This window comes from Capricornis sumatraensis, chromosome 3 (assembly GCF_032405125.1).
Source record: "Capricornis sumatraensis isolate serow.1 chromosome 3, serow.2, whole genome shotgun sequence".
NCBI classification, from domain to species: domain Eukaryota; kingdom Metazoa; phylum Chordata; class Mammalia; order Artiodactyla; family Bovidae; genus Capricornis; species Capricornis sumatraensis.
The window spans coordinates 40288371-40303130 of NC_091071.1; the positions used below are offsets into that span (position 1 = coordinate 40288371).

The 14760-nt window shown below is 53.2% G+C and overlaps 1 protein-coding gene and 1 non-coding gene across 2 annotated transcripts in view; both read right to left on the reverse strand.

Annotated features, from left to right (window-relative positions):
- The window catches only part of PDPK1 (3-phosphoinositide dependent protein kinase 1), a 41936-nt gene that overhangs the window by 7463 nt on the left and 19713 nt on the right, over positions 1 to 14760 (reverse strand). Inside the window, exons 8-12 of the mRNA XM_068968416.1 lie at positions 7059 to 7134; positions 3523 to 3591; positions 3203 to 3299; positions 2095 to 2268; positions 383 to 600 (exon numbers count right to left, since the gene is read on the reverse strand). Of these exons, the coding sequence (XP_068824517.1) occupies positions 383 to 600; positions 2095 to 2268; positions 3203 to 3299; positions 3523 to 3591; positions 7059 to 7134 (634 nt within the window). The remainder of the gene's footprint in view (positions 1 to 382; positions 601 to 2094; positions 2269 to 3202; positions 3300 to 3522; positions 3592 to 7058; positions 7135 to 14760) is intronic.
- On the reverse strand, positions 5328 to 5399 carry TRNAE-UUC (transfer RNA glutamic acid (anticodon UUC)). Its single transcript has one exon. It is a non-coding gene; the product is annotated as a tRNA-Glu (tRNA).

The following is a 14760-nucleotide window of genomic DNA, read 5'->3' on the forward strand; positions in this document are numbered from 1 at the left end:
GGCACTGTGGGTACAAAGCACTGCCTCCCTAACCAGGCACCCCACCCGCCGCCTCAGGGCGCACCATGAAGGAGACAAGGCGCAGAGGGTGACCCAGAGCAGCCAAAACTCGGAGCATCCTAAACTCTCCACCAGGGGGTGGCGGTTATTTACATCACAACGAATCCCAGTCCAACCACACTGCTGGCGTGCCTGGCCCGCTGAGCCCCAGGGAGGCCAACCCCACACAGCCCCCAGCCAGCGCTCCAAACACCCACTTCCAGTTCGGCGCTTCGAGGGGCGGGTCCTCATGTGCAAAAGGCAGCTATGCCCGCCGGGGCCCTGAAGGCAGCGGGGACAGAGGGCGGGACTTGCGGCGCTGCTCACGCCCATGGGTCCTTACCAAGGGTTTCCGCTGGCCTGCTTCTCCAACAACAATCTCTTCTCGTCTTCAGAAAACTGTAAGTCCAGTTCAAAGGAGTTCGTGTCCAGGTCGTGGATGTACTGCTCAATGTTGCTGCCCGCCCGCTGGGGCAGGCCTGCATCCACAGCCGACAGGGAGTGCGAGGAGGAGGACGCCGACACCTGCATGCAGCCGAACTGGCTCAGGAGATTGTCGTACTGTGGGCAGAGCAGGCAGTGAGCGCGGCGCCCAGGTCCCCTCCGCCCCCAGGGTCCTGACCCCCCTGCCCCGGAGGGTACCCCGTGGCCCACACCCTGAAGGTCGAGCCCCCAGGGAGACAAGCTGCTGACCAGGGGCCCCGCTCGGAGTGCCCTGACCAGTGTGGGCCACTCAGACTTCTCCTCACCACACAGCAGGCCACCCAGCCTCAGGCTGGGCCCGGCCTGCCCTGCGCCCCGCTTCTGACAGCAACCTCAGAAGCTGTTCACCCCTGAGAGAGGGGCTTATCTTCAGTCCTGACCTACAGGAAGAGGAGAGCCAGGACCTGGGCCTGTTGACCTCCGTGGGTCCCATGCCGCCCTGCAGGGTCAGGATTAAGGCGGCAACACCGGAGCTCTCACCCTGGCAAACACGATGAGACAGCAGACAGAGGGCCTGCACACGACATGCAGGAGTGTACAGACGCCCTGTGAAGCCAGGGTCCCCGGGCACTGAGATCAGAGACAACGACTCCCTCAGAGCCCAGCCAGCAGAATGTGGCCCTCCGTGGGACCCCCCTGCCACAGGCCCGGGCAACCCTGCCCATGCCAGCATCAGGGCTCAAGGGTCTGGTCGGCCACTAGAGCCAAGAAGGAAGTCCTCTGCGTGTGCAAAGGCCGCGGACAGCTGGAGCCAGTGAGACAGGGAAGCAGACCGGAGGTGGGGGCACGGATGACTCCCCACGTCTGGCTCTCCTTGAGTCTGAGCATAAAGGATATTTTAGGGCAAAAGAAGGGGGATGTGCAGCTTTAAACGGTAGGTGGAAGCCATGGAGAGGCGCTCTTGATCTCTAGGAGGCGATGCCTGTTGTAATTTTAACTCAGCTGTGAGTTACTTTTAAGATAAACTCTAGAATTCCTCAGTCAACTGAGGTGGAGCGCTATATATGATGACCAGTTACAAGCCACAATGACAGAAATCACACCAGAAAAATGGACTGTGGCTGACAATAAAAACATCTGAAACTACACATAAACACAACCTTCCCCAGAAGAGTTAAGGAACCAAGTACGCCAAGGGCCTCCGCTGCCCACCCCTCAGGCCTAGAGTTGGGTGCTAAGAGCCGACGGCAACCAGCGTCCATCCTCAATGCTACGTGCCCTGAAAGCGCAAAGCAGCAGTGCCCAGGACTCGCTGGGAAATAGAGGAAGCATTCCAGAATGTCTTTAGATACACAATTATAAAGACACCAGCCAAAACCCAAAGACAGAAGCCCACCAGGAGAACTGGTGCCCAGGCTCTGGTCCAATCCCTTTGGGCAAAAATTAACTAGAGGAAAGGTGAAAGGGACGCACACAGCCCAGGGCCTGGCACTCTGTGCTCGGGGAGGACAGAAGCCTCTTCAATCCCAGTGGGGACCTCGAGGCCAGTGTTCACCGCCCTCCACCACGTATCTCCACTGACTCTCGCTCCGGCCACCGTCCCACCCCCAGGGACGCCCCAGTGCGGCTCACGTTGCCATAGCAGTCTTCGTCGTCTTCCGACATGGCCGGCAAGTAAGCTGTGAGCTTCGGGGGTGTCTGGTGATGCAGGTCCTCCCACGTGATGGACTCAAAGAACGGGTGGGCTTTCAGAGGGCCATACCCCTCCATTTCTTCACAGCCTAATCTCTTTGTGGCATCTAAAACCTGAAACAGAAGTCAAGACAACTCAGCATTGGGGTTAAAACACAATTCTGACCCAAAAAAACTCTTCTGAGTAGTTCTCAATTCTTGGGGTCTCTTGGAAATTGGAAGGACACGGAGGGCTGGGGACAACGGAGTCACCCTCAGGGATCCTTTCACTTTTCTGGAGTCTCTGCCCCTCCTCACACAGGCGAAAATAATCACGACACTAAAAGTTCATGAATAGTGGCAAGTATCCTCTCAAAATCCTAAAACAAGAAAAAGAGGAGCTCACTGGCTTCAGTAAGAGAATGAAGAGTTCACGCAGACAGAGGGCTCCAAGGGAGCTCGGCATCCCGCTCCTCCCAGCCCCATGGAGGACGCAGGCTTCCCTGAATGGGGACAGCACAGGAGGGCCAGGCAGGCAGAAGCAGACGCACCCTTCTCACCCAGACCAAGCAAAGGGAAGGTGTGGAGCCAACACACACCAGGGGAAAGGACACTGCAGTTTCCAGAACACACACAGACACTCCCTTCCTGGGCACACTGTCCCTGTGCTAACGTCTGACACCTTGCGTGCCTGACTCTAAGACGGACACCCATCAACGTCGCTGGGCAGAACTTACACCACCAGCCACGCAACACAGCCAGCCCCAGCACCCCGCAGCACAGCCAGCCCCAGCACCCCGCAACCTAAAGTGCGGTGTGTGCTGATGAGCAACTGCAGAGTGCTAGAGTAACTTCCTGTCTTATTAAGGTCAAAAGTCAGACACTTGGGAACTGAAAAGGCTTGATGGGAAGAGACTGGAGACACGCATATACCTATAACCATTGTTTACCCTCAAATGCCCTTTATTAAACATGGTGCTGCCAAGGAAAGCCCCTCTGACCACAAGATGAGAGGGACTCAGGGGTGGCTACTGGATGAGCTCACGAGAAGAAAATGCAAAACATTTACCAGAAGTTTTTCCACAAGATCTCTCGCCTTAGGAAAGAATTTTTCAGGAAAGTCATACTCCAATTTAATGATCTTCTGAAATATAAGATACTCATTTCTGTAAAACAAGAAAAGCTGTCATTCTGGGTGGGGGCACACAGACTCCAGCCCATCCCAGAACAGAGCTGCAGCCCTCCGGGCCCAGCCGGCTCCCTCTCCTGCAGAGAGCCACCGCAGTCACTCAAGAGCCGGCAGGAGGGTCCCCCCACCCCCCCAGGACCGCCCTCTCCCATTCATCAGGCTGCACAAAGGGGCGGCCAGAGCCGGGCAGGGTCTCTTACCCGGCTCGGAACGGAGGCAGTCCTGCCACAAGCTGGTATATGATGCATCCGAGTGCCCAAAGGTCTGAACTTCACGGGAAGAGAAAACACAGGAGAGTGACATTTGTAACTCCAGCGGCGAGCACAGCTCAGGTCCCTCCACCTGTTCACGCCCCTGCTTCAGCTTCTCACCCCTTCCTCTCCTTTAAAACCAGGCCAGTGTGCGGTGGAGACCTCACCTGCTCTGGGCTCCCCTTGAGGGGGGCTCCCTGCTGGGCCAGACCAGGTGCCTCCCTCGGGGGCAACCAGCGCCCCCACAGGCTTGGCCTGACCCTGACCAGGGAGCAGTGGTCACTCCTGAGGGCAGCAGCCACTGGCAGAAAAGCCCCTCCTCCAGTGCCAGGGAGGGCACAGGCTCAGAGTCCCCCCTCATCACTGTCGCCCCAAGGACATGGACGCCATTCGCGTGTCAGGCTGCGCACGGAGCACTTCTCCTGCACTGCCTGGACTCGGGGTGCGCTGCCCGCCCCTCAGGAACATTTCAACCACACACTCTGAAAGACACCCCAGGGCTCTGAGCTTCCAGGACCAGCTGCAGGAAGCCTGGAGGGGCTGCCCTGCTCCCACCCACGCCCTCCCCTTGGGGCATCGCGGAGTCCTCGCGGAGTCCTCGCTGAGAACTACTTTGCATGCTTTATTCCCTCTGTCAGCTCTGCATTCTATTCCCAGCTCAGCCCTAGGAAAGCACCAAGAGGGAACTCGCCCTGCACGGCCAGCGGCCGCCCTGCAAGCCCTAAACATACAAGGCTCGTGGGGTGCTGGACACAGGCAGCTCCTGAAGAGGCCACACCGGGCACTCCGAAGACGAGCTCATAGGTCGTGGGCAAGACAACGGGCCGGTTACAGAGCTGGGGGCCTGGGTGGAGGCTCGGTCCTCGGACCCACATCACCAGCATGGCAGGCAGATGAAGGACTCAATATGAGTTAAAAATGCCACAGATCAGAAATCTGAGTCACAACACACAGGTGGGGTGAAGGCATGTTAAAAACAAATGCGCGTTCTCAATGACTAGTTCTTAACGCTTGGCGTTCTCCGCTGTCTGGTGTAGTTAACAGGGGGAGCTACACAAGACAGACGCTGACAGAAAAGCATCGGCCTTGTGCTGTGACAGTGTCCAGAAAGGGGGGGGCGGGCTGTGTGCGTGTCGGGGGGCTGCCTCCCTAGCCATCCCGGGTCATCTCCCGGGAGCAGGACTGCTAGCAGAACCAGCCCCGGGCTAACCTTCCACAAGCGTCTTATCATTTAATGTTTTTTAATGCAATGAAAAATAACAGGGGAAGCCAATGAACATTTCTGGAGAGCAGTATGCACCAGTGATTTCTTTAAATGCTCAGTTAAACAGTCATTCTATTCTTGAAATTCAAAGCAGACCATGGGGCAGCGTGGCGCCTGGCTGCTCAGGCAGGAGCCTGTCTTCCCCAGCACAGGCTGTGCACGCGCGGGAGGCGTGTCGGGCGTGGAGAAACCACAGCGAAGCTGGATAAGCTACACCGAGGTGAGGAGACCACACAGCTCTTAAGAGATTTCTGCCAACACTGGGAGTGACATGGGAGATGTCCATCAGCTAATCGCAGGGAGTGTGATTCAAAACTGGTCATTCAGTGTGATTCCAGCTGTACAAAAACTCCGTAAACACATAACCAACACACAGAAAAAAGGAGCTGGAAAGACGGCCACACCAAACCATTGTCTGTGACTGCAAGTAGGCTGGAGACTCTGAGTGCTTTTTGTTTTTGTTTTGACTGCTTGCCTTAAGGAATCTCAGTTCCCCGACCAGGGATTGAAACTGGGCCACAGCAGCGAAAGTGCTGAATCCTAACCACTAGACCACCAGGGAACTCCCTATTAATTGCTTTCTTTTAGTCTTCATATTTTCTAAGAAGTCTTTATAATGAAAAGGTATCATTTTTACAATCAGAAAAAAAATTCTTAACTATTTTTACGTATCAGATGACTTTAAGAATTAAAAAGCATAAAGGATGCCCAGTGGCGTGCCCCTCAGCCCTGGTGCAGCCCTTGCCCCACAGCCAGCCAGCTGTCCACGCCCTGTGTGTCCTGCAGGTTTAAACGCACAGATGAGCGCCCCTGCGCCCTCCTCTCCCTCAGCAGGGCCTGGAGACCTTCCTCAATCAGCAGCGAGAGCTTCCTCTTTCTAAAAGTGACTCCAACAAGAGGAAAAGCCGGTTCTCGGCCAGCAGGGACACACTGGAGAGTCTGGCTGAGCGTGCCTGGAGGAGGGCTCCTCAGAAGGGCCCTTGGGGCGTCCGAGACCCGCCGTCCTCGCTGGGGCCTTCACACTGCTGGACGCTGGGCGGCACCCCCGGCTCCACCCAGTGCCTCCCCACCCATAAAGTGTGACATCATAACTGTCTAGACCAGAAGTCCCCTGTCAGGAGAACTGCCCCACGGGGAAGCCCTGACCCACAACAGCGTCTGGCCACAGGAAGAGCTCCAAGTCTGTTGATTCAGTAAAACAAATCAAAAAACAAAAAAAACAAAGAGCCCAGCAACTGCTAAGATGGCCAAGTTTTTCTAACATGTTTCTACCCATCATGTCTGTGCCCTGTGGATCCATCATCCACTCCCTAAGAGTTTTTGAAAAGCCTTTAGGCTCAGAAACAACTTCTGTGCCCAGAACCATCCTCACCCCTGCTGCCTCTGGCACAGGCTTGTCGCGCCAGGAAGGCGACCGTGCAGCCCACGGGCGCAGACACTGGCCGTGTGGGCCCTGGTCAGCTCTGATGGCACCTGTGGGCCAAGGGCCTGGCCTAGGGCAGGAAGAACTGAAAAGGCCTCACCATAGAACCTGTCCCCGCACCCTGGCGGCCCACTCGTACCGCCGCCTCTCCATCCTCGCCTGCCTCAAGCCTGCTCCAGACAGCCCCGCAGATGCCCCCAGCCTCAGGCCCTCGGCGCCCACCTGCTTCACCTCCACTGCCCACTGCCCGTGGCTAACCCTCTCCACGCTCCGGACCTCCCTCTGGGGACAACATCCCAGCCCCTGCACTTCTCATTTCCACAACTGAGGCCTCTGCCTGGGTCCTCCAGTCTGTGGCCACCACTGGGCCTGGCTCCTGGAGGGCCGGCTGGGCCCGCCCTGCCCTCCGCAGAGCGTGGCACACTCAGCAGCTGACCTGAGCAGAGGTGGCGCCGAGGCTCCCCGGGTGCCAGGCCACGGCAGGAAGCCTCGGGTCAATCAGACAGACCCGCTGGCCATGCTGCTCCTCGCTGTGGTCAGTAGTTCCGAGAGGAGCAAGACCAAATCTCAGAGCATAAGAGCAATCACCACCCAGGAAGGATAAGCAGTGACAATAAAGTTAACACGCAGGTTACCAAAGGAAAGATACTGTCTAAATGGCAAAATGCTAACTTCTTCCAAAGGAGGCTCAGCTAGGTAAAGGCCATGAAAGGCATTCTCTTAACTACTGATTTCACCTGAAAGAAGTACCAGCACTTTAGAGGAGAGAGAAGCATGGGTCAGAGGAAAGCAGGTTACCTCTTACAGGCCGATTTCTCTGTGAGCAGCTCTGGAGAGACATACTGGGCTGTTCCCACAAACGAGTTGGCCCTGGCTGATGAGAAGAGGGGAGAGGAGACGGTCATGCTGAGCCAGCGCTTCCACCGCGGATACTGCCGTCAGTGTTCACCTCTCAGGACGCCGCGGTCACCCACCATCTACCTGTATCCTCCCGAGAGCGGGACTTGTTGGGGACCCCCTGCACCCTCTTCTGGGGCCCACCCCCGCCCCGAGGCTCCCAGGTGGCCCTGACTCCAGGGCAGCCCTCTGGCCCGCCCTCCTCCCGCCCACACCCCCCGAGTAGCCCTCGCCCAGCGCGCTGTCAGCTGGGAGCACCTTGCGGACGGGCTCCCGTCTGCACACTGCTAGGGCCGGGGTGCCTAAACCAGCCCTGCACACACACAGTGTGTGGCCAGGACTGGACCCCCCCGCAGGGAGACCCTCTCCTCGTAACAACAGCTCATGGAGCCAAGGAAGGCCCGATGCCCTTGTAACATTCTATCCCCGCTAGTCCTGGACTGTGCGTGCAAGGCTCTCCAAGGTCAGCTGCAGCCCTGCGAGGTCTGGTGCCGGACCCACCCCTCACGGCCGAGAGGAGGTGGACGCTGCACCACCTCAGGAGATCCCGGGGCTCCTCCCCAGCTGGCAGCCCTGACAGAGCTGCACTGCGGGCACGGCCAGTCTGTGTGCTCCCTGCCCCCACCCCCGGAGGCATCCCCGCGATGGGGACGGAACAGCCGCTCTTATCCTTGGCCACAACCAGAGGACACGGGGCCGGGGATTCCCGTGAGCACCCCGCCGTCAAGTACTGTCACCCCACTGGTGGGTCCCCAGGGACACCCACGGCACCGGTCCCTCCGACGGCTCCCCGCAGGGCAACACAGAGCGCCTCGCCAGGCTCAACACCGCGGGCTCCAGACACAGGCCCTTTCACCTGGCCTGACCCTCTGCAGTCAAGCTGACTTTTCCTTCACCATCTTTAATAACGTGGGCTAGAAACTACTGGTCTCTGTTCACCTGAGCCGACCCGGGAAGTGTGCCAGGTGCAACATTACACACCAACCCCTGAGAGGGCCCCAGCCCTGCAGGCTCACCTGAAGTCAGACAACGCTAAGGAACAGCAACAGGCCCCAGGCGAGGGCCCCGCCTGCTGGCCCCCTGCCTCAGCTGTGGACAACTGGGTCCCGGACAGAGGGGTGGGAAGCGGCTGTCATCACCAGGTGGGCAGAAGCCAGGGGTGCACCTAAGCACGCTGGTGGAGCACCAGACAGCCCCTCACCAGGACCTCTCCAAGCCCACAGGCTCAGGGGCTGCAATAGCACCCTCTCAGACACGAGCTCCAGTCACGCATGCCGCAGGGCAGCCAGCCCGGTGTGGACTGGTCTAGAGCTGGGGAGGCAGGACAGCTCACAGTGCCTTCTAGTCTCTCCTTCTCGAAGCCCACCACCTACTCCACCCAGAGCTCCAGTCGGGGGGCCACACTGCGCCTCCCACATAGGCTGAAGGCTCTGTCCTGGGCACCTCGGCTTGGGCCCGCCTCAAACAGCCTGATGGGGTGCGGCTGCCTGCGGTAAACCTGCCAGACCCGTGCTATGCCTGCCCACAGCTGGAGTCTTCACCGCACGCAGATACAAATAACCTAACACCAGAATGGAAAGGCAAAAATGCCCAGGGCCCATGGCCACACCACTTCGGCATGCAACTGTCTGCTGCCCGCTGGCCAGTGGCCCTCGGCTCCCCACTTGCCATCCCTGGGGTGGGCACCCAGCAGGGCTTCCCATGGGGGAGACCTCTTGACTGCGTCCAACTACCTCCAAAGGCAGAAGCTAAGGAACACAGACAAGGCCGCCCTGCTGCCTCTTCCCCATTTGTTTCCAGGTTTGGTCTCCAGGCCCTGGAGCCACGAGGGCTTCTCCAGGGGAGAAAGGAGAGCTGGGGATTCTTCCTCCTGGCCCACCCCCAGAACACAGACGCGCCCACGACAGAGGCCCCGCTCAGGTTCTGGCCCCACACACCCCCACCCAGCGCCCTCCTGGGGCCGAGGGGCACTCAGTCCTGCTGGGGGATCCAGCTTCTTAGGGCCTGGCGACCTGTGACTGGTCCCTGAGGTCAGGGACTCTCCTGCACCTGCCAGGACCCAGATACACCAAGAGCTCGGAGATGATTGCAAGAGGAAGCAGTAAGAGCCGAAGCCCAGTGAAATCCTTCAACCTCACAATGAGTCACAGACGCGTTTGTGAACACAGGACAGCCATCAAACCAGTGACGAGAGAGGGAAACACACAGAGCCGAGTGGCGCGTGAGGAGGAAGGCCATGCAGTGTCACTGGTGGGGATGTGAGATGATGTCACTTTGGGTAGCAACTTTCCAACAAACATCAAAAGCCACAGAGAAGAGGCAGGTGTGCCCTCTGACCCCGCGGCTGCCCTTCTGGCACCTGACCCTCCAGGATGAAGTCGGCACAGACAGCAGGACAAAACCACAACCCTTCAGGGGCTGGGCTGCGCGAGACACTGCACCCGGGCAGCATTCCTGCTCTGCGTAAGAAGCGTGCGTTTCTTCCAGGATTTTTTTTTTAATGCTATTAAAAAGCTCTAGAAATATATTTTGTATGAAAAGATATGCATTACACATAATTAAGTAATTCAGGCTATCACAAAGTATTCAGAAGCATTGATGCTTTGCAATAGCTACATTTTGCATAAAACAAAGTGGACAGGACCACCCCCCCCCCCCCGCCCCCACTGCACAGCAGGGCTTTAAAGAGCAAATCACAATGGCCCTGGACCGGGTTGCTGCTGCTGCCACTGCTGTAGTTTCCTGGGCCTACGTCTGCTTGTCTCCTGCAACCCTTGCTGCTTCCTCTTCCCAGGAGCCCCACCTTCTTAAAGGGACTCCAAGACCCTGGGGGTATACTGAGTCACACCCCCGGAAAGGAGCTCTTTCATTAGTCTAGAGATGAATCACTCCTCCACAGTATGGAGAAGAACTCCTGTCCTCAGAATGATGTTCTAAAGACATAAAGTAAAATACATAAGACTATACACATAATGAAAGTATCAAAATATTAAAGTAATAAATGCATAAGGTACCAGTTATCTGGTGGTTTTTTTTTTAATGCACTAACAAGATCCGGCGGTGAGCACAAACAACAGACCAACTGTGCTGACCGGGACAGGACACACAAATATCTGTGGTTTCTACTGACAGACGTCTGCTCCCACCTTCACACTGAAGAAAATGCTCCATTTCACTGAAAGGTTAGTGACAACAAGGACTGTTCTCTCCAGCTTCACAAACAGCAGGTTTCTCTGTGCATCTCAGGGAAGCGCATGAGAGCGCAGGAGCAAACCATGGAGGTAATCTAGTCACCTCCCCTGGACGCTCAGAGATCAGCCAGAGGCAAACTCCCCCGGGCCCTGGAGACCAGGCCCAGAGCCACTGCGGACCTGAGCTGCCTCCTCTGGGCCACGGCCCACTCAACAGGGGCCACAGGGTCAGGCCAGAGGAGGAGGATTTGAGCTGGGTTCTTATCTCCACCCTCCAAGCGATTCAAAACACCCACCCAGTACCCTGGGCTGGGAACCACTCTGGCCACCAGAGATCTGCAAGTCGGACCCCAAGGCGCCGGTGGGGTAAAGGGGCCTGATGTGCTGCTGAGCTCAGAAGACACTCACACTCTCTCCAAAGCTGAAAGTGCACACTGCCGTTGTCTTACCCGTGAACCCACATGTGAGGCACAGCAAACACTCCACAAAATGTGCTTATTAGCCCTGGGACAGAAGACAAGCAAACCGAATCCAGCAACACATAAAAAGGAGTGTACACCACGACCAAGTGGGAGTTACCCTGCGAATGCAAGGGTGGTTCACCACATTAAAAACCGATCAATTTATGACATCACATCATTAGAATAAAGAACAAGGACGTCCCCGGTGGCCCAGTGGTTAAGAATCCATCTGCCAACGCAGGGGATGCAGGTTCGACCCCTGGTCCAGGACGATCTCACATGTTGTGGGGCAACCAACCAAGCCCGTGCGCCCCAACTACTGAGGCCCGCATGCCTAGAGCCCCTGCTCTGCAACAAGAGAAGCCAATGCAATGAGAAGTTCGTGCACCGCCAAGCAGAGTAGCCCCCGCCGGCCACAACTAGAGAAGGCCCATGCATAGCAACTAAGACCCAGCACAGCCATAAAGAAACGAAGAACAGAGAACAAAACCCACATGACCCACTCGATCAAGAAATGCAGAAAAAGCATCTAACGAAATTCAATACTCCTTCATGATGAATTACAAAACAAACTAGGAACAGAAGGGAACATCCACAACCTGATAAAGACACCATGAAAAACCCACAAGGAACATCACGCTCAGTGGTCAACATCAGCGGTGAAAGACTGAAAGCTCTCCCCCTAAGATCAGTAACAAGACAAGGATGCCTGCTCTCGCTAGTCAACAGGAGGGTCAAACCAGGAAAAGCAGGAAAGAACGTGAGGCAAAAGGCATCCTGCCTGCAAAGGAAGGAGTAAAACCATCTCTAATGACAGATGACATCATCTTGTACATAAAAGGTCCCCAGGAAGTTCCTCAAACACTATCACAAGTAATACACAAGTCCATCCAGGCCGCAGGACGTAAGATCAGTACACCAAAAAGGTCAACTATATTCCTAAACACCCTCAATGAAAAACCTGAAAATTAAGAAAACTACTACATTTACAATAACTTGAAAAATAAAATAAAAAATACTTAGGAATAAATTTAACAAAAGAAGCACAAAGCTTGTAATACCAAAACCTACAAATAATTTTTGAAATTACAAAAGCTATACACAGAAAGACATTCCACAGTGAAGGGTCAGAAGACAATGCTGTTAAGACAGCAGCATCCTCAAACTGACCTATCCACGCAGCACAAGCCCTGCCCTGATCCCAGCTGGCTGCCACTCAAGCAGTTTTCACAGTCCACCCAGGCTGCAGCCTCTATGAGACCTTCATGTCTTCCAAGGCTGAATGACACTCCACTGCACAGACAGCCACGCCTCATCTATCCGTTCATCAGCTGATGGATACCTGAGCTGTTTCCAAGCCTTATTACAAATAAAGCTGCTGTGAACACCAGTGTACAACCTTTTATATAAACGTTTTTCAGTTCTCTTGGACAGATTAACTAGAAGCTGAACTGTCAACTACAACATAACTATGCTTAACCTTTTAAGGAACTGCCAGACTTTTGCAAAGCGGCTGCATCATTTGACAACCCCACCTGCAGAACATGAGGGCTTCAATTTCTCCCCATCCTTGCTAATGCTTCTTACGGTCTTTTCAACCACAGTCATCCTAGTGGGTATGGAGGGGTGTCTAACTGTGGTTTTGAGTTGCATTTCCCTAAGGATCTTGAGCATCTTTTCATGTGTTTATCAGCCACTTGTTTCTCTTCTTTGGAGAAAATATCTATTCAGACCTATTAAAAAAATTTTTTTTGTTATAAGTGCTTTATATATTGTGGGTACAGATACAGAAACTGAAGTTTTTTTTTCCTCTTCAACCCCATGGGTTCTTTTTCACTTTTTTTTTTTGAAATTAAAAGCAAAAATTGATTGATCAAATGGTCATTTCCTATAGACTAAATTGTAACTGACATTCTTACAAGTGTGCATGGCATTTGCAAATTTCAGCATATTAAACTGAAGCAAGAACAGGGAGCCCTCTTCCAGAGATGGTTCTCCCAGAGACCTTGTATTAAGCCCAAGCCCAGACCTACAGGTACTGCGTCCTGAATAAAATCTCCAGAGGTGTCTACTGTATATTGCTGCGAGCCAGCAAAGGCAATGGTGGTGAGAAACAGAGAGGGTCTTAAGGGTGCTGAATGGCAGAAAGGGATAATGGAAGCATAGAGAAGTGACAGGCACAACATAAGACTGTGCCCACATTTTTAAGTTTCAAATGCTGTTAAAATAATACCTGCCTCCCAACTCTGTACTTAGGCAAAATGACAGTGTCAAAAAGACCCCCACGGGATTGGGTGTTTCTACAAAGACCTGGTAACACTGAGGGGCATTCTCCCCCCTCAGACCCACGGTCCTCATATTTGGCATCCCCGGACCACTCAGCCTCTTTCCCTCTGGACTTTGGCTCTGTTAAATTTCCATACTGTTTTTTTTTTTTTTCAATTTCACTAATTTCTGCTCTTATTTCTTTTCTTCTATGTATTTTCTTTTCTAAATCCTTTTATTTTTAATTTATTTTTTAATTGAAAGATAATTACTTTACAGAATTTTGCTGTTTTCTGCCAAACCTCAACATGAATCAGCCACAGGTATACATATATCCCCTCCCTTTTGAACCTCCCTCCCATCTCCCACCCCATCCCACCCCTCTGTTGATACAGAGCCCCTGTTTGAGTTTCCTGAGTCATACAGCAAATTCCCGATGGCTATCTATTTTACATATGGTAATGTAAGTTTCCATATTAATTCTTTCCATACATCTCACCCTCACCTCCCCTCTCCCCAGGCCCATAAGTCTATTCTCTATGCCTGTTTCTCCACTGATGCCCTGTAAATAAATTCTTCAGTACCATTTTTCTAGATCCCATATATATGTGTTTGAATACAATATTTATCTTTCTCTCTCTGACTTACTTCACTCTGTAAAATAGGCTCTAGGTTCATCCACCTCATTAGAACTGACTCAAATGCATTCCTTTTTATGGCCGAGCAATATTCCATTGTGTGTATGTACCACAACTTCTTTAACCATTCATCTGTCAATGGGCATCTAGGTTGCTTCCATGTTCCAGCCATTGTAAATAGTGCTGCAATCAACAATGGGATGCCTGTGTCTTTTTCAATTTTGATTTCCTCAGGGTGTATGCCTAGGAGTGGCGTTGCTGGGTTATATGGTGGTATTATTCCTAGTTTTTAAAGGGATCTCCATACCATCTTCCACAGTGGCTGTATCAATCCACATTCCCACCAACAGTGCAAGAGCGTTCCCTTTTCTCCACACCCTCTCCTGCATTTATTGTTTGTAGACTTCTTGATGAAGGTAATTCTGACTGGTGTGAGGTGATATCTCATTGCAGTTTTGTTTGCATTTCCCTAAAAATGAGTGATACTGAGCATCTTTTCATGTGTTTATCAGCCATTTGTTTATCTTCTTTGGAGAAAATGTGTATTCAGACCCATTAAAAATTTTTTGTTGTTGTTACGAATTCTTCATATATTCTGAGTACAAGTCCCTTATCAGATACAGGAGCTGAAATTTTTTTTCCTCTTCAACCCCACAGGTTGTCTTTTTCACTTTCTTAATGTATCAAAGCACCAAAGTTTTAAAACTTGTTCTGCTGCTTATACTTTTGGTATTGTATCTAAAGAGCCACTACCTCACCCAAGGTCATGGAGATTTATTCCAATGCCTTCTTCCAAGAGTGTAATTGTTTTAGCTCCTACATTCAGATCTCTGATCTATCCCAAGTTAACTTCTCTGTACGGTATGAGGTGGAGTAATAATGTTTTTGATGAACTGGTCATCAGGACAGTGAACCAATTCACACTTTTCAAAAGCTGTAAATAAAGGGGAAAGAAGCGAGCATTTATCCAGTTTTTCCTTTACTATCAATGTCACTAGTTAACCAAATAGTGGCAAAGGAGAAGTTTCTCTTTAAAGAATTCCAGCTC